Raw genomic sequence first — 19,040 nt, forward strand, 5'->3', positions numbered from 1 at the left:
GTTCTCCCCCACCCCCGACACTCGCCCACCCCGCACCACCGGCACTCGCCCACCCCCCACCACCGGCACTCGCCCACCCCCCACCACCGGCACTCGCCCTCCGCCAACCCGGCCGCTCGCCCTACCCCACCCCGGCGCACGCCCTCCCCCACCCCAGGCGCTCTCCCTCCCCACCCCCGGCGCTCGCCCCCCCCCACCCCCGTCGCTCGCCCTCCCCCACCCCCGGCGCTCGCCCTCCCCCACCCCCGGCGCTCGCCCACCCTCCAACCCCCGGCGCTCGCCCACCCTCCAACCCCGACGCTCGCCCACCCCCCACCCCCCGGCATCGCCCACCCCCCACACTCGCCCACCCCCCACCCCCGGCACTCGCCCACCCCCACCCCCGGCACTCGCCCACCCCCCACCCCCGGCACTCGCCCACCCCCCACCCCCGGCACTCGCCCACCCCACCCCCGGCACTCGCCCACCCCCCACTCCCACTCGCCCCCCCCCACCCTCCGGCACTCGCCCACCCCCCACCCCCGCCATTCGCCCACCCCCCACCACCGGCACTCGCCCACCCCCCACCACCGGCACTCGCCCACCCCCCACCACCGGCACTCGCCCACCCCCCACCACCGGCACTCGCCCACCCCCCACCACCGGCACTCGCCCACCCCCCACCACCGGCACTCGCCCTCCCCCATCCCTGGTGCTTCCCTCCCCCATGTCTGGCACTCGCCCTCACCCTACCCGGCACTCGCCCTCCCCCATCCCCGGCACTCGCCCTCTCCCATCCCCGGCACTCGCCCTCCCCCATCTCCGGCACTCGGCCTCTCCACCCGGGCACTCGTCCTCTCCTCTCCACCTGGGCACTCGCCCTCTCCCTCTCCTATCCACCTCTCCAACTCTCCCACTCCACCTCCCCCACTCCATAGCCCCCTATTTCACACACACTGTCGCTGCACTCCACACACACCCACCCATTCCACACACACACACCCCGACTCCACAAACACATCCCCCCCCCCCGGACTGCGGACGCGCCGTCACTTCTCCTGTTGCCACCCCACGCCGAGACCTACCTCCACGCTGGCCGGCGTCAACCATCACAGCTGGTTGACGCCATTAAATAGGTGGACCACGTCGCGGGACCTTGGCCCACCCGGCCAGGAGAATTCGGGCTGCCCTGGGAGCCATAGCTTCGCGCCGATCCCTGCCATTCTCCAAGGCACGCGGCACGATTCACGCCGGGGCGATGACGGTGGGGGCGGGATTCACGCCAAACCTCGGCGATTCTCTGACCCGGCGGGTCTCTGCTGGTGCTGGGAGCGGCCCCCAGGCATGATTCACTCTCCTTTTCCATGCAAACATATGCATGGAAGTGAGCTCACAGGATATTGTCGGAATCTTTCAAGGATGGCCTGATACTGAGATCTGGTGGCTGGTCCTCCTCCTCCCAAAACACAAATCCTGCACCCCCCCCCCCCCCCTCCGCCACCAACCCTCCATTGACAAGTAACGGCATTGTCGCCCCCCCCCCCCCCCCCCCCCCCCCCACAGCACGCATGCATGAAGGTGACCCTCCACCGACTTACCCCTCCTTCTCTCCCCCCCATCAGAGACCCCGTTCGGACCCTCCCTCTTTACCTCCCCATCAGACCTCCCTATCAGACACCCCCAACAGGTGTCCCCAAACACAGAATCCCCCAACAGAGACCCTCATCACCAGTGGCGGACTGGCCGGGGTGTCAGCTTGCCCGATGGCAAGTGGGCCCCTGATGAAGTGGGCCCCCTATATCAAATAAAATGCAATAAAGAAACAAACACAGACAACTGTTTTAGTAATTAAAAGGAATAAGAAAAAAAAGAGAACACAACACAAATAAGTAGTGCATGAAAATGAATGAAGCAGGGGAGGTAGTGGAGGAATGTGGAATGGGGGGCCCGGGTCGGGCATAATTAAGGAAATTCCATGTTTTCAGCAAGAGTGTGTGAATTTAAAGATAAAGTTACAGTTCGTGATTTGAAATAGTCGGCAACTTGAAAGGATATCAAGCAGTACATAGGGTCGTGAGGTCATCGAAAAGGAGAAGCGGTACCTTTGACCGTGAATCATGAGGTCAAAGATATTGAAGTGATAAGCCATGATTGCTAAATTTAAAGGGTTGCGACTTGTAACACTACACTGGTATCAAACTGGACATGTTAACTTTGGTCGTGGGACCATTCTTAATATCTCACTATAGTCGGACCAAACTTCTAAGTTTCAACAGTTGTCTCAGTTGCTTGCTGGTGTGAACACTGGACAGTGGATTGTCTCCTCTTCTGAAGCTGCATAGACCACAGTAGTATTGACTAATGAACATAGCCTATTGAAGTGTAAGTGAGTTATTTTTTTTTTTTATCAAGTAGGGGTTTATCTGGCGTTCCTTCAAGTTATTCTTGCAATCATCAATATTCATTTTTCCCACTGTGGGCTATTTTTAATTAAGTTTTTATTTCAAGAATATTACCCCTACCAGCATAAAAAGAAAAAGCATAAATCTGGGTCACTAAAACACAAAGAACAAAAAGAAGCAGAAAGGAAGGAATCAGCCAAGCGATGCAGGCCTATTGCAGAGTTTATAATACCACAAGCACAATCCACATCAATATCCAGTTCTTCAACAAATAATCAAGAAGCAAGAAACAATGCTCATGGTGATGATGCAACGACATGCAAGTTACAAGAACAGAGAAGAGCTACTTTGAATGTAGAGACAAATACAAGTGCATCCATTACTAATCAACCCAGGCCCAATATTTCTTCTGGCTTCCTTGTTCCGGTATCTGTACCTGCCTGTAGTTGCAACATCTGAGCACATAACTTCAACTAGTGACAGGGAATCAGATATTCCTTGAAGCATAAATGACTTGGTTTCTGAAGCACATCCTGTAAATGAACCTACGCAAGAAAATGAAAGATCAGTTACTGGAATCTTCCAATATCCATCACGAGCAAAGCTAAAACAGTTTTTTGCTGAACATCCACTTCAGCCACTTGATGATCTGCCATTTGATGCTCGTTTGTATGAGAGGAAAGTTATGAAAATGGCTAACATATAACAAAGAAAATAGATGCTTATATTGTTCATACTGCTTAGCCTTTGAGTTTCCCAACACTTGTAATCCATCACCCTTTGTACGTGGCTTTAGTGACTACAAGCGTATTAGCCAGAGCTTGAGTTTACATGAATCGACAACAACACATGTCAGAAATGCTCAGCAATATATCAGTGTGGTTAATGATGGCACCTTAGATAAATTTTTTGCAGCATCACTAATTAAAAGGAAAGAAGAAGTATTGAAGCAGAGAAGTATTGTCACGAGGATTATAGACATCATAAAGATGTTAGGCAAGCAAGCACTTTTCGAGGTCACAGAAATGAATCGGCCTACACTCTAGATAATGAGGTTCTGAATCATGGCAATTTTTTAGCTACAGTACAGTTGATGGCAAAATATGACCCCATTATGGCAGCTCACGTTTCTACAGTGCAAAACAAGTCTAAACAAAGAATCAAACGATTAGAGCAACAAGGAATGGCACAAAGTAAAGGCTGTGGAGAACTTGTTACATACCTATAAAAACAACTATAAAACAACCTGTAAAACAACTATAAACATGTTAATCAAAATTATGAAGAATATGATACAAGAAAGAATTAGTCATGAAGTTTCTCAAGCAAAATATTATTCTATTCAGGTTGATTCAACACAAGATAATTCATCCATCGATCAGTTTAGCATTATTATTCAGTATGTGCTTAAAGGTATTATCTGTGAGCGACTACTTTCAGTTGTGCCAAGTAATGATGGTACAGGACAGGGACTTTTTGATCTATTGATTGAAACATTACAGCATCTTAAAATTGACCCCCCAAAAATGTTTATCTGATAGCACAGATGGCGCTGCAAGCTACCATGGCCAGTATAATGGTTCACCAAGTAAAATTGCTGATGTGGCTGATCAACATGTTCATATATGGTGCTATGCCCATGTCTTGAATTTGGTGATAACGGAAACAACAAAATGTTGTGTGCCTGCAGTTTCTTTTTTCAATTTTCTCCAGAATATAGCAACTTTTGTGAAAGCATCATACAAGAGAATGGCTGTATGGATAGAAGTTGTTGGAAAACATCTAGGACGAGAAAAAATGAAACGATTAAAGCTAATTGGTCAGGAAAATCCAATGCAGCAACAACTATATTTGGACATTTTGATGATGCCGCTGCCAGTACTTTTGTAAATCTATTGACATGCTTATCAATGATACAAGATTCAGAAAAGTTTGATGCAAAAATAAAACATGAAGCAAATGTTTTACTTCAAAGTCTTCTAAAGTTTGAAACCATATTGACAGCATTTACTTACTTGTATATATTTGAAACTACAACCCCGTTATCAAGTTATCTACAGACAAGTGGTTTAGATATGTTTACTGCATGGAGTTTGGTAGATTCAGCTACAACAAAGTTGAAGGAACAGACAAGAACATTTGATAACGTTCACAGCAAGGCTTTGGAATTTGTAAATAAATGTAATGACAGGATTTCACAGATGAATATGGATGAAAATCAAACATTGGAAATCGATGCATTGGAAACAGCATTGCCAAGAGGCAGAGGAAGAAGAAAAGAATGGCAGATGAGCTTATTGATGATGAAAGAAATTCCTCAGATTCTCTAGCTGATTTTCGAGTAAATGTGTTTAACCTAATAATGGACCGCATTGCCCAGTCACTAGAATCACGCTTTGTACAACACAAACAGTTGTATAAAGATTTGTCCTGCTTGGACCTAGCAAAGTTTAAAACTATTGCAGAGAAGGGCCTTAAAGATGAAGCATTGGAAGGTATTATTAAGCTGTTTCCAAAAATCAGCAAAGATCAAGTAATATTGAAATTGTTTTCTTTTGCTTCAAACTTTGATGTATTAAAGCTATTGCTTAATGATGGTGAGAATATGGATTCCAGTTGCAACAATTGTAAAATTTGCAGCACTTGCCCATCGTGTGTACTAAAAATTCTGGCGTCCAACAGACTTCATGACAAGGCATATGATAACCTTTATGAGTCATCTGCACACTATCAGTTACTCAAGTCCAATGTGAGAGGACATTTTCAAAGCTAAAGATCATAAAGACAAGGTTAAGAAATTTGCTGTCTGAGGAGAATTTGGAATCATACATGTTGCTATCCATTGAAAAGGAATTGTTAGATGAATTGGATGCAGAAGCAATTATTGGCAGATTTGCACAATCATCTAGCGAACACAAACAATTGCTCTTAATATAGTGGACTGCATGCAATGCTCTATTGTGCTTTTGAACTATCTGTTAATGTGTAAATTGTGCAGTAAACTATTTAAAAATATCAACCAATTACTTAAAATTAAAAAAAATAAATAAAAAATTCAATTATAACATTCCGTATTTACATTTGGTATCTACTGCCAGTAATATGTACAGTACATGTACACTGTAATTACTCAGAAATACACATTTTTTCCACAAAGATTTTAATTGTACCCTTTTTCCCATATGTATTTGAAAATGAAATGAAAATCGCTTATTGTCACGAGTAGGCTTCAATGAAGTTACTGTGAAAAGCCCCTAGTCGCCACATTCCGGCGCCTGTCCGGGGAGGCTGGTATGGGAATCGAACCGTGCTGCTGGTCTGCTTGGTAGGCCAGCGATTTAGCTCTGAGCTAAACCAGCCCCTTATTTTTTGAAAATTTTATTTATTCGTTATGAAAATTAAATGATAGCATTGTAGTTGTGGGTGGGCCCCCTTTGTCTCCTGGCAACCAATATTTTTAGACCCAGTCCGCCACTGCTCATCACAGATCCATGCCTGAAAGCTGAAGAGCAGTGCAGGCAATGATGTGAAAAATCACTGCGTTTTCACTCACCCTTTCCTAACATTCGCTGCCTCAGACAAAAGCATTTGTAGCTGCCCGTTGAGTCAGCCTTAATCCCGCAATCTATATTGAGACTTCTATGTGGCCCCCACAACTTGCTGGTTCCATTACAGCGAGGTACAAGAATTAAACTTCTCTGGTCAGATCAACCCCAGAATAAACTGACAATCCACCTGTGAGCAACCAAAAGTTACAATCGATCCTGCTAATTTCAACACAATGGACAGAGTTCTAACTGCCAAGGGGAACCGGATTTGGGTGCTAATGCATGGTTATATCCCTGAAAAGTGATCAGAATTCTGCCCACTTCCAGGTTTGCAGATGAGCAAGGAGCGTCTGTGCAGCTATCAGGAAAGACAATATAATATGCAAACAAGTAATTAACCTTCACTTCAGTCCTGCATTCTGGGTTTAACAATTTGCGGTTTCATCAGCCCTCTATATTTCACCAGGGTCAACGAGATGAGATGACAACAGAGTGTTTAATTAAATTTATTTGCTGGGAAACCTCCAAAAAGTGAAATTGTCAAGTGTGTGGCCAACCACAGTAAAAGGCTAGTGCTTGCAGGATTAGTATTGGGACTCTGAGATCACTACTTTGAGAGTCAGTTTCAATTTCTGGCAGTGTTTCAACTGCCTTCATTCTTCAGTGCTGCCTGGGACCAACCTTTGTATCAGTAGCCTGGACCACTGGTAAAATCAGTCAGAACAAACATACCAGCAGCAGCAACAAAACCAAAAGCAGCTGCCTTCTCCAACACCACATGCCGAGCCACATGACAGAAGGAATGGACAGAGAACTGTAGCTCGAAGGAGGTGATACCCCAAGCAAATCGGAACATAGAATGATGAGTAGACCCTACGGCTCTTTGAGCTTGCAGCACCATTCAAACAAACCATGGCTGATCATCTACCTTGATGCCATTTCACCTACTATACCATATCCCTTAGTGACATTAATATCCAAAAATCAATCGTTTTCTGTCTTGAGCATGCTCACCTATGGAGTAAAGAATTTCAAAGATTCAGCACCTTCTGAATGAAGACATTTCTCCTCTTCTCAGTCTTAAATAACCTGATCCTTATCCTGAGGCTGTGCCCTTTGGTTCTAGAGTCATCAGCCGGGGGAAACATCCTATCCCCATCTAGCTTGTCATGCGTTATTCACAAATTCCAGCCACCATGTTAGAAACATTCATAGAAACATACATAGAAAATAGAAGCAGGAGGAGGCCATTCTGCCCCTTGAGCCGGTTCTGCCATTCATCATGATCATGGCTCATCATCACGTTCAATACCCTGATCCGAGGGGCAGGGTAGCACAGTGGTTAGCACCAGCGCCGGCCCTAGGGTTGCTGGCGCCCCGGGCAAGCTGAACTTCGGCGCCCTTCGGGGGGGGTGTGGGGGTCCGGGGGGGTAGGGGGGGTGGGGCCGAGGGGGCCGAGGGGGGGCGGGGCCGAGGGGGGCCGAGCCCGAGGCCGAGGCGGCGGGGGGGGGGGCCGAGCCCGAGGCGGGGGGGGGGCCGAGCCCGAGGCGGGGGGGGGGCTGAGGATGAGGCGGGGGGGGCCGAGCCCGAGGCGGGGGGGGGCCGAGCCCGAGGCGGGGGGGGGCCGAGCCCGAGGCGGGGGGGGGGCGGCGAGCCCGAGGCGGGGGGGGGGGGCGGCAGGCCCGAGGCGGGGGGGGGGGGGCGGCAGGCCCGAGGCGGGGGGGGGGGCGGCAGGCCCGAGGCGGGGGGGGGGGGCGGCAGGCCCGAGGCGGAGTGGGCGGCCCGAGGCGGCGGGGGCGGGCCCAAGGCACGGGGGCGGAGCCGAGGGGGGGGCGGACGGAGGGGGGCGGGAGGGGGGGGCGGAGGGGGCCGCCCTGGGGGAGGGCGCCCACCGCGCATGCGCTTTTGGCACCGGCCCAACTGCGCATGCGCGGGACCCGAGTCTCTGGCGCCCCCTAGCACATGGCGCCCCGGGCGACTGCCCGAGTTGCCGGTGCCTTGGGCCGGCCCTGGTTAGCACAGTCGCTTCACAGTTCCAGGGTCCCAGGTTCGATTCCCAGCTTGGGTCACTGTCTGCGCTGAGTTTCAACTTTCTCCCGGTGTCTGCGTGGGTTTGCTCCGGGGGCTCAGGTTTATTCCCACAGGCCAAAGATGTACAGGTTAGGTGGATTGGACATGCTAAATTGCCCTTGGTGTCCAAAAAGGTTAGTTGGGGTTGCTGGGTTAGGGGTGGAGATGTGGGCTCAGGTGGGATGCTCTTGCCGAGGGCCGGCGCAGACTCGATGCGCCGAATGACCTCCTTCTGCACTGTAGATTCTATGATCCCGCCTTCCCCCATATCCCTTGGTTCCTTTAGCCCCAAGAGCTAAATCTAATTCCTTCTTCAAATTACATAATGTTTTCACCTCAACTACTTTTAGTGGTAGTGAATTCCACAGATTCACCACTCTCTAATGAATTAATACACCTATTTTAGAAATGTACATCTCACATATAGGGCAGGATTCTCTAGCTGCAGTCACCTGGCGACCGGAAATTCCCACCCAACGTCAATGGTACTTTACATGGTCCGCGTTCCGCCCACGGTGATCTTGCAGCAGGCAGGGTGGAAGAATCCAGCACATACAGTTGGGTTTGAAGCATTTGCTAGATATGTGGATCTATGTGTGTACATTATGGACATATGGGGCGGTATTCTCTGCTCCCGGGACTAAGTGCCCGCGCCATCGTGAACGCCGTTGCCTTCCACGACGGTGCGAACAGGTCCCGGTCATGACCTATTGGGGGGCCAGCACAGCGCTGGAGTGGTTCACGCCACTCCAGCTTCCCTACGCGGCACCAAATGGGCACCGCGCCAACCCGCGCATGCGCAGTTGGGGCACATCATTCCTACGCATGCGCAGTTGGGCTGCGCCATCCTGTGCATGCGTGGGAAACTTCTTACGCGCGCAGGCCCCTCACCAACATGGCGCTGGTGTTCTGGGGCCGGCTGCGAAAGGAGGTAGGCGGGGGGGGGGGGGAGAAGAGAGAGGTCGGCCCGCCAATCAGTGGGCCCCGATCGCGGACCAGACCCCATCGGAGGCCCCGCCCGGTAAAGGAGCCCCCCCCTTCCCCCGCCCCCCCCCCCCCCCACCCCCCAGCGTTCCTGCACAGTTCCCGCTGGCAGCGACCAGGGGTGGACGGCGCCGGCAAGAACCTGTTGTGTCGGAGCGGCCGCTCGGCCCATCCGGGCTGGAGAATCGCGATCGCTTTTTGCTGCGATTCTCCGACCAGCCCGGTGCATTTCGCACGGTGCTGGTTTCCGGGGAGGTGGGAGAATCGCGTGCGGGTGTCGGGGCGGCGTGGCCCGATTCGCACGGTGCCCCGGCCATTCTCCCACCCGGCGTGGGGGGGGGGGGGTGAGAATACCGCCCATGTACTTTTATCTGTTTGAACATATGTGAAATGTAGTTTATTGTAATGCCTAATCAGACTTCCTCAGAAATTTTGGCTGGTTTCAAAATAACAAACTGACCGTTAATTTCTATTAAAATAATTCGCACTCAATAAACATTTAATGATTTAATGACTGCAAGCTGTAACAATCATGATTCATTGGAAACATGAAGCATTTCTGTTGTGGCATTTTGCATGGCAGGAGAACCTAGAAAAATTAAATAAATATTTATATCTGATGAAAGGGGGGATGTTTGGATTTTGAAATGTAACCAGTTTGATTGACATCTCAGGCTTTCTGTAGGCATGTGACCATGCCATGAGTCTGCCTCTGGAGGCAAACATCTTATAATCAGTTCAATGAAAGCCTCTCACAGAGATACACTAAAGAAGTACTTATACTTGCAACAATAAAGTTGGCCTCATCACTCCTACATTAAATACTATAAAACAGCATAAGGAGCATCTACTGGCTGAAACAGATTCATGTTTATTAATGACAAGATGTTTCGGAAATCACAATAGAACCTCCTGCTTTTATGGCAATGTATTTAGCAAACAATTTACTGATTATTGTTCATTTAGAATTAAAACGACAACTATCTTCTGGCTTTAAAATAATGTGGGTGAATAGCCTGAAATACATAGTAGGTAAAAAGTACAGGTTATTTTGGTGTCTTTGCCATTTGTGTTAACACTCAAATTAGGATAATTGTTTGGTGGAATACAAAGACTATATAACACAGTCCTCAACAGCAACCTGGGTATAATCTGCATTATACCACGTAGCTTACAGGTAACCAAAACCTTTGGATGGTCAGAGTGTTATAACTTGGTTAATGCTGTAATTGATAAGATTCAGGGGTGCACATGACAAGTCTTTCAAGTATTTATTTTTAGAAATCTACCTTAATGATATTAGAAAATGGCTACAACCAACATTGAAAGTAAAATGCTGCTGAAAATGGCAAAAATAGTGAAGTTTCTGGGAATAGTAAAATGTTTAACTAACTACATTTCTCACGGCGTTGTTCAGTCAGATTTGGTCAATACTTTTTATACAAATGTTGGCAGCAGAGTTGGGATCCACACTTCAGAGGCTTCCTCTACATATAAAACTAATGCCTGTAGCTATATTGTGAGAGTTAATACAGCAAATTTGAGAAATTTTGACATAGTAATTTATGATGGTAAAGGTGTTAGAAAAGGTTGAGCAAAAATTATAATGGGAAAACATGTGGACAGGAAGTGGGTGTTACTTTAGAATAACATGTGTATAGTTGTACATAGGAAGTTGAGGATAAGTTGAAGAGTTCAGGTGAATCACAATTAGAGGGCTAAGGCATTATTGGGTCAGTGCAGGTTGATGTACTTCATTCCCCATTTTATAGTCATATATTTATCCAAATAACCCTTTTTATTTTTCCATAATTTATGCCTATCCCCGCAGTTATAATGGATACTGACCATGTAAACTTATCTTGCTGAAGTTACTCCTGCAGGAAGAGTACCAAAGTTAAGTTTTTATATCATTGGGAATTCAGTTGCAGCACTCTAGCACAGTGGTTAGCACTGTGGCTTCACAGCTCCAGGGTCGCAGGTTTGATTCCCGGCTGGATCACTGTCTGTGCAGAGTCTGCATGTTCTCCCTGTGTTTGTGTGGGTTTCCTCTGGGTGCTCCGATTTCCTTACACAAGTCCCGAAAGACGTACTATTAGGTAATTTGAACATTCTGAATTCTCCCTCTGTGTACCCGAGCAGGCGCAGGAATGTGGTGACTAGGGGCTTTTCATTGCAGTGTTAATGTAAGCCTACTTGTGACAATAAAGATTATTTATAAGATGATTTATTTATATTTATAAAGTTAAAAGATGCACCATGTATTTCAGAGAAAGTTAAACTTCACAACCTTAGCTCGGTAATTTTATAGGGCATCTATTTCCTTTTAATGAATTAAAACTTTTACATGCTTTCCAGGATTATCTACTACTGTATGTCTTCTATCAGCATTCACAAGACAAGCAATATTTGATCATTTGTTTTTGCTTTTACAGTCCCGAGCCTCTGGCGGAGCTGGAAAATCAACTGATGAAATTGTTTTTGAGGTGTCAACTGATATCCTCAGTAGGGTACCAGCAGACTTTGATATTGAGGCTGCTATGAGGAAGTATCCGACTACATACAACCAGAGCATGAACACAGTCCTGGTGCAAGAGATGGGTCGTTTTAATATTCTGCTGAGGACAATTAGGGAGTCGTGCAAAAACATACAAAAAGCTATTAAGGTCGGTCTTCGTCGTCGTAAGCATTGCGTTATAAACCCTGAAAATTACATTGGCCCTCTTTCTGCACAATACAAATCCGTCTTGTCCAAATCCAAACCTCTGCTGACTAGTACTTTCCATTAAATGGCACTAATAGAAATGATTTAATGGATAGTTTTTTTTATGATAGTGGCTTTTCATTCTGGTTCAGCCCTCAAAGAGCTAGATTTGTGTGAATGAGAGGATCGAGTGGAGAAGCTGACACAGCACACATTTTCAGAGGGACCCAGATCCGACTCATTCCACTTAGGATCTATCTGTTTCTGATCCATGCATGATTGCAATATTCAGAATTATTTGAATCATATAATCCTTACAGTGCAGAAGGAGGCCACTAGGCCCATCTAGTCTCCACCAACCTCTCGAAAGAACACTCTATCCATGACCACTCTCCCGTCCAACCCACCCTGCCCCCGTAGCCCCATAGCCTAATCTGCACATCCATAGACACTATGGGGTCATTTAGCATGGCGAATCTACCTAACCCACACACCTTTGGACTGTGGGAGGAAAGCTGAGTACCCAGAGGAAACCCTTGCAGACACGGGGAGAACATACAAACACCACACAGCCAATGACCCAAGCTGGAATTGCACCCGGGTGCCTGGCGCTGTGAGATAGCATTGCTAACCACTGTGCCACCGTATCAGCCACTACTCTTTTCACTTCATAAGATGCTCTCTCTCAGTGGATAGCACTGGGACTGCGGCGCTGAGGACCTGGGTCACTGTCCGTGTGGAGTTTGTACATTCTCCCCTTGTCTGTGTGGGTTTCACCCCCACAATGCAAAGATGTGCAGGTTAGGTGAATTGGCCATGCTAAATTACCCCTTAATTAGAAATAAAAATAATTGGGTACTCTAAAACAATTTTTAAATAAGATCCTCTCCCCACCATGCATAGTCACATGTATGATCTCAACCTTTCTTATCAGCAGTACTAACCCATTTTACCTCACAGCTGTCCTGCCTTCAGTTCCATGTTATTCTTTGTCTCATTATTTACTTTAATAGAAAACTTGCTTTCAGGTTGCAGAGATTGCAAGGTTTTGTGGTATTCAAGCAGTGGTTGGTAGAGGATTTGCCTACCTAGGGAGCTTGAGGGTCCCTCATTCACAGGCACTCTGTCCTCAGCATCAGCAGGAGAGTCACTAAAATCCTCCCTCCTCTTCTCATTTCCCTGTGATCCCATCTTGCCCACACTCACCTCTATTTGGGGATCCATGGCCAAACTTCCCCTACAGGCCCAAGTATAATACTGACAGAGACCATCGCTCTCTGTGATGCTGCTGATGTTGGAGAGCTGCCAGAGATCAGCAGCTCACAGGGTCTGAATTTCAGCTCTCTTGGGAGTTTAATTGAGTGGGCGGTCTGAAGCATGTCAGATAAGTACCTGATAATTGGGTAATTGCATCAGGCCTACCAGGGAGGAGTGATGGGAACTCCCACCAGTTCTCCAATTTGGTGGCAAGATCCACATCACACTCATAAATTTCACCACATGTCAATTAATCTTAGAATCTAATGCTTTTCAAGATCTGTCTTCCCTTCACTTTCTTCTGACCCTATCCCACCTTTTAATCTTACTCTTCATCGTATTTTCACTATCTTGCCTGATTTCCTTTACCAGACCCTGAATTGCCCCACCTCATCAAAGACCTCAGCTTCATTCCTTCATGTCCTTACTTAAAATGAATTTTGGCCTTAACTTGATGTTGAACTTGCCATCCTTTGTGAAAAATGGTACAACAGGCAACCATTTCACCAGTGGTCAACTGGTCAATAGTTGGTCCCACAGATTAAAGAAGAATTTTGCCATGTATGACATAATGCTTTAATTCTGCACCAGTCAACTACCCACCCAGCCACTATTCTACTTCTCATGGAACATTGGCTGTTAAGGAGCTCACGATACTGCCTCCACAAATGGCTTTTGACATTCTCCTTAACTCCAGCATGTCCACAAGGCTGAAGTACAACCAGAGCCTTGAGGCCAACAGGATGATCTTTGAGCACACAGTTGATCTCCTGAAACAAGTGGTTTCATAATTTTCTGTTTCAAAGGGTACGATTCCAAAGGTTTTGATGCAGCAATATGTTTGTTTTCTTGAGTCACAGTGATTAGAAGACAGAAGGTCAGGAACAAAAGATTTCAATATTGAACAGTAGCTTTTTTTGTAAATGGATCAAACCAAGCTTTATATTGAGTGTTCACATTTGCTTTGAAGTCTTTTAATAGAGTTTTAGTAAATCAACACCAGAAAATATATACCCAAATTTACTGGAGAAATTGCAAATTCAAAAATATTTTAAACCATTTCTGACAAAATGCCACTAATGCTTTTGACAGTGATAGGCATAATTCAGCAAAACTGCTGGTCTGATTAGCCACCTGGAGAATCAGACCACCTACAGTTTGATTTTTGGAAAATGCTCATGCTTGTCATTTGCAAATCCTATTATTAGGTCAAATGTATATTTATGGAACTCTGTTTGTATGTATGTTTGTACAATGGAATTGAAAATAGTTTTGCATTTTAAAACCTATTGCTTAATTGTTACTATTCAGGCAATAAGATAATGGAATAAGATTACAGAAAAATATATTTTATTTTTTCGGTAACCCTTGCATCATAGGAGATAGATTATTTATCCATCTGTCACGCCCTCCCTCCCCTCTCTCCTTCCCTTCCTCCCCTCTCTTCTTCCCTCCCTCCATCCGTCCATCCATCCTTTCTGCCTTACATGCATTGCTCTATATTCCTTAATGCTGTTAGCAAACCAAACTCTATCTATTTCAATGCTGAAAATTTAGATTGAGTCAGGTTTTGCAGCCAATTGGAGAATAAGCTCCCAAGGTTAAAAATTGGAAACCCTGGGCTGGATTCTCCGTTTTTGGAACTATGTCCGCAGGCCGTCGTAAAAACTGTGGCGATTCATGCCAGAAAAACTGGCGTCATAGCCCTGCAGGAGGCTAGCAGGGACCTGTCGTGAATCTAGCAGCTTTAGCTGCCGATACGTCCACGCATTTCCGGGTCAGAGGCTGCACATGCTCACGGTGGCGGCCTCCAGTGGCCACTCCGTGCTCTATGGTGGATTCAGACCGCGGAGCTGGACCTCCTAAATAGTGCCCCCGATCGTACCGTGGTTAGGTACCTGCACATCTTAAGTTTGTGGGGGCGAAACCCATGCAAACATTGGGGAGAATGTGCAAACTCCACACGGACAGTGACCGAGCCGGGATTGAACCTGGGACCTCGGTGCCGTGAGGCAGCAGTGCTAACCACTGCATCACCATGCTCAGAGCACTATATTTGACAATGACTTGGTTGCCTGTTATATGACACTGATATCATTTACTTTTGGACATTATCTTCATTTAGTGATGTCTGGAATCAATCAAAATTGAATTTGGCAGATTTTTGTTTGCAAAATTATTATGGATAACTGAACCAAAGTGGATTGATAGATTTAAGATTCAGATCAACCATGTTCTAATTGAATCAGCATGGGCAGCACGGTAGCACAAGTGATTGGCAGCATGGTAGCACAAGTAGATAGCACTGGGTTCACAGCGCCAGGGTCCCAGGTTCAGTTCCCTGCTGGGTCACTGTCTGTGCGGAGTCTGCACATTCTCCCCGTGTCTGCGTGAGTTTCCTCCGGGTGCTCCGGTTTCCTCCCACAGTGCAAAGACATGCAAGTTAGGTGGATTGGCCATGCTAAATTTCCCTTTGTGTCCAAAAAGGTTAGGAGGGGTTATTGGGTTATGGGGATAGGGTGGAAGTGAGGGCTTAAGTGGGTCGGTGCAGACTAGATGGGCCGAATGACCTCCTTCTGCACTTTATGTTCTATGAATGGTGGAACAGGTTTGAGGGGTTGAATGGCCGATGTTTCCGCTTTACTATTTACAATGAATGGAAACTTTTCTCAACCATCTACAAAATAAATAGGAACGGCGGCAGACCACATCGCTCTTTGAGCCTAGCTGCTAGTAAATAAGATGATGGCTGAGCTACTGCCTCAACTCCGCTTTCCCATGTCCCCTGATTCCCTGAGAGACACAAAATCTATCTATCTGAATATACTTGGAGCATTTAAAACCCTGTGAGGTAGAGAATTCCAATGATTCACAACCCTCTGAGTGAAGAAATGTTCCCTTATTTCAGTCCTAAATGATCCACTCTATCTTGAGGCTGTGCCTCAGTGTTCGAGATTCCCCAACGAGGGGAAACAACTTTTCAATGTGTCAAACTGCTTCAAAACCTTGTCCGTTTCAATGAGATCAGCTCTTATTCTTCTAAACCCCAGAGAGTAAGTGCTGTCTTCACTCCTGTTAAATGTTGGTGGAAAATCTCATTAATTTGACATTTTATACATGGCAATTGTTTTAGGGATTGGTGGTGATGTCTGCTGAACTGGAAGAGGTGGTGAAGAGTATGCTGACGGGAAAAATTCCAGGAATGTGGATGACTAAATCATACCCTAGTCTCAAACCACTTGGCAGCTACATGCATGACTTCTTAGACAGACTGAAATTCTTACAGGTGAGTGCATTTGCTCTTTAATGACTTGTATTTTAGCAATCTTCTGTTCATCGCTCAATCTCTTGTGATACCAATCATTTGAAAATTAACATCACAATAAAAAATTATTAGCTTTTTTGGCTTAATTTTAGATAATGTAAGGATATAATCAGTTCATTTCTGCATCTGTCATGCATAGTAATCTTCTCAGTAATGCATATAATATCCAATTGAGGCAGCTCTCACAAGACAACCATGTGAATCAACTTGGCACATTCCAGTTTAATTTACATTAGACAGATGGTACATCATGAATATGAACACACATCCTGTTGATGTCTGTAAGATGAAAGGCTTATTGGCCTAATGAAAATCCTCAAAATATAGCTCATCTAAAAGGATTGAAAATATGCAAATAAAGACAATGGCTGGAAAATGCACATCAAGCTCAGAAGTCCAATCCTTTTTCATGGTAATGGTGAAAATATATATCTTTACTCCTTAATTCATCAAAATTCAGCTTCGACTTCATTCCAAGCATTGCTCCAAATACTAATGAATGTTTCAAATATTTCGTACCTATCCTTTACTGCCAAACTGGTTTACTATGCAAAACAGCAACCTGCCCTGTCCTTTGCCACAACTCTTGAAGATTCTAAGGACACTGCTTTCATTTTTAGAGAGGTTCCTAAAACTAATTTGAATAAGCCTGGAAGAACCTACAGCTAATTTGGGATAATCTATAGAGCTAACACTGATGTGCAGGGTTATGAAAGGCTCAGACAAGCTAAGACCTGGACATCCTAGGCCCAGCTTTGTTCAACTGCTTCACCAGTGACCTTCCCTCCATCATAACGTCACAAATTCGCTGATGATTGTACCATGTTCAGCTGCATTCATAATTCATCAGATATTGAAGCAGTTCATGTCAGTTCCAAGTCCTGGAAAACATCTAGGCTTGGGCTGAGAAGTGACAAGTAACATTTAGGCAACATAGTTGATAGATAATGATGATTTTCAATAAGGGAGTGCCTAATTGCCTCTCTTTGACATTCAATGCCATTACTATCACTGTTGTGGAGATGCCGGCGTTGGACTGGGGTGAGCAAAGTATGAAGTCTTACAGCACCAGGTTAAAGTCCAACAGGTTTGTTTCAAACACGAGCTTTCAGAGCGCAGCTCCTTCCTCAGGTGAATGGAGAGGTATGATCCAGAAACATTTATGTAGACAAAGTCAGAGATGCCGGACAATGCTTGGAATGCAAGCATTTGCAGGTAATCAAATCATTACAGATCCAGGGAGAGGGATAATCTTTAACCTGGTTTAACAGCATGGCTCCCAGGTCAGCACACCTCCCCAGAGAATTCACAGGAAATACCTTGCTCTTCAACATGTTGAGTTTATGCCCTAAAGGAACCAAACTTCCTTAACAGTCCCATTATTTTCTACATACATGCAAGCGGATCCAAGACATCCTGCAACAGATCGTCCATGTAGAATGAAATCTGGTGCTCCCTATCTCCCCTTGCTATACCTTTCTCCCCCAACTCCAGCAGGAGAAAGAATCCAGGACTCGGAACCATCCCATACCAACCATACCAAAACGACCAACATGTACAGCAATGACACTTCCCAACATTCACATTACAAAATCATCAAAAAATATGCATTTCCTCCACTATTCCTCCCCCAAACCATGCTTCCTGACAAAGTCACTCGCCTCCTCTGGCATGTTCAGATTATGTTCTTTGCCCTGGTATGTCATCTACAGTTTAGCCAGTTACAACATCCCACTTGAACCTTGCTCCATAATAGCACTACCTTGGCCTTATTAAATCCCGTTCGCTGTTTGGCCAGGTCAAACCCAATGTCCTAATAGATCGGTATCTGATGACCCTCCCAGCTATAGTCCCGCGTGGACTTCGCCCACCTCAAAATTCACTTCTTCTCCTGAAACTTGTGCATCTGGATGATCACTCCAGCTCTTGGTCTCTGGTGCAGCACCCGATCCACCACCAGGGACTTCTTGAAGACTCCCCCACCCTGACCAGCTTCCCGAACATCTTCGCTGTGTAGTCGGTGGCACTCGTACCCTCAACCCCCTTCGACAGTCCGACTGTTCGTAAATATTGCCGCCTGTATCGATTCTCCTGGCCATCCACTCTTGCCTTCAACAACTTATGGGCCTCTCCTGGCATTGCCACCTCCACCGCCAAAGACAAGATCTGGTCACTGTGATCAGACACTGCACTTTCCACCGAGAGATCATCGTACCCTGCTACTCCATAAGCTGATCCACCCATTCCAAAGTCCCACGAAGAGAGATACTGCTCCCTCAATCGCCTTGTAAAGGTTCTCCTGCTGCTGCTTCTTAAGATCCCCTTTAGTGAACTCTATCAACTGATCCATAGGCAGTGGGGCAGGCGATGACGACATGGCAAGCCCAGCTATACTTTCTGTTGCTGCGCCATGAGGGTCATCCATCCCTTGGGCCGAGGCTTTATTCGATTTAAGGTGGGTGTTGTTACCTGCTGATATTCCACATTGGAGGAGAACCCAACACACTCCAGTTACTTTGCACTTTTTCCATTGACCAGGTAGAAATGTCAAAACCTGAGCTTCCAAGCTGGAGCAACCATGTGCACGCCGATTAGTTCATGGCCGCCACCAGAAGTCTCCAATGACATTACTGTTGAAGAGGTTCTAGGGCCTTCTGTTGTAAAGCATGCACTTCTGGACCAAGGTGACGTGTGATGCTGTCCTATAGTGACCTTAAATTCTGGTCAACTATTTGATTTGATTTGATTTATTGATATATGAAACTTAAAAC

General features: G+C 46.4%; 1 protein-coding gene across 1 annotated transcript in view; it reads left to right on the top strand.

The window, feature by feature from the left end:
• The window catches only part of dnah7 (dynein, axonemal, heavy chain 7), a 498,762-nt gene that overhangs the window by 460,839 nt on the left and 18,883 nt on the right, over positions 1 to 19,040 (top strand). Inside the window, exons 60-61 of the mRNA XM_038789116.1 lie at positions 11,419 to 11,649; positions 16,078 to 16,230. Coding sequence (XP_038645044.1) covers positions 11,419 to 11,649; positions 16,078 to 16,230 — 384 coding nt within the window. The remainder of the gene's footprint in view (positions 1 to 11,418; positions 11,650 to 16,077; positions 16,231 to 19,040) is intronic.

Source organism: Scyliorhinus canicula, chromosome 2 (assembly GCF_902713615.1).
Source record: "Scyliorhinus canicula chromosome 2, sScyCan1.1, whole genome shotgun sequence".
Lineage (NCBI taxonomy): Eukaryota > Metazoa > Chordata > Chondrichthyes > Carcharhiniformes > Scyliorhinidae > Scyliorhinus > Scyliorhinus canicula.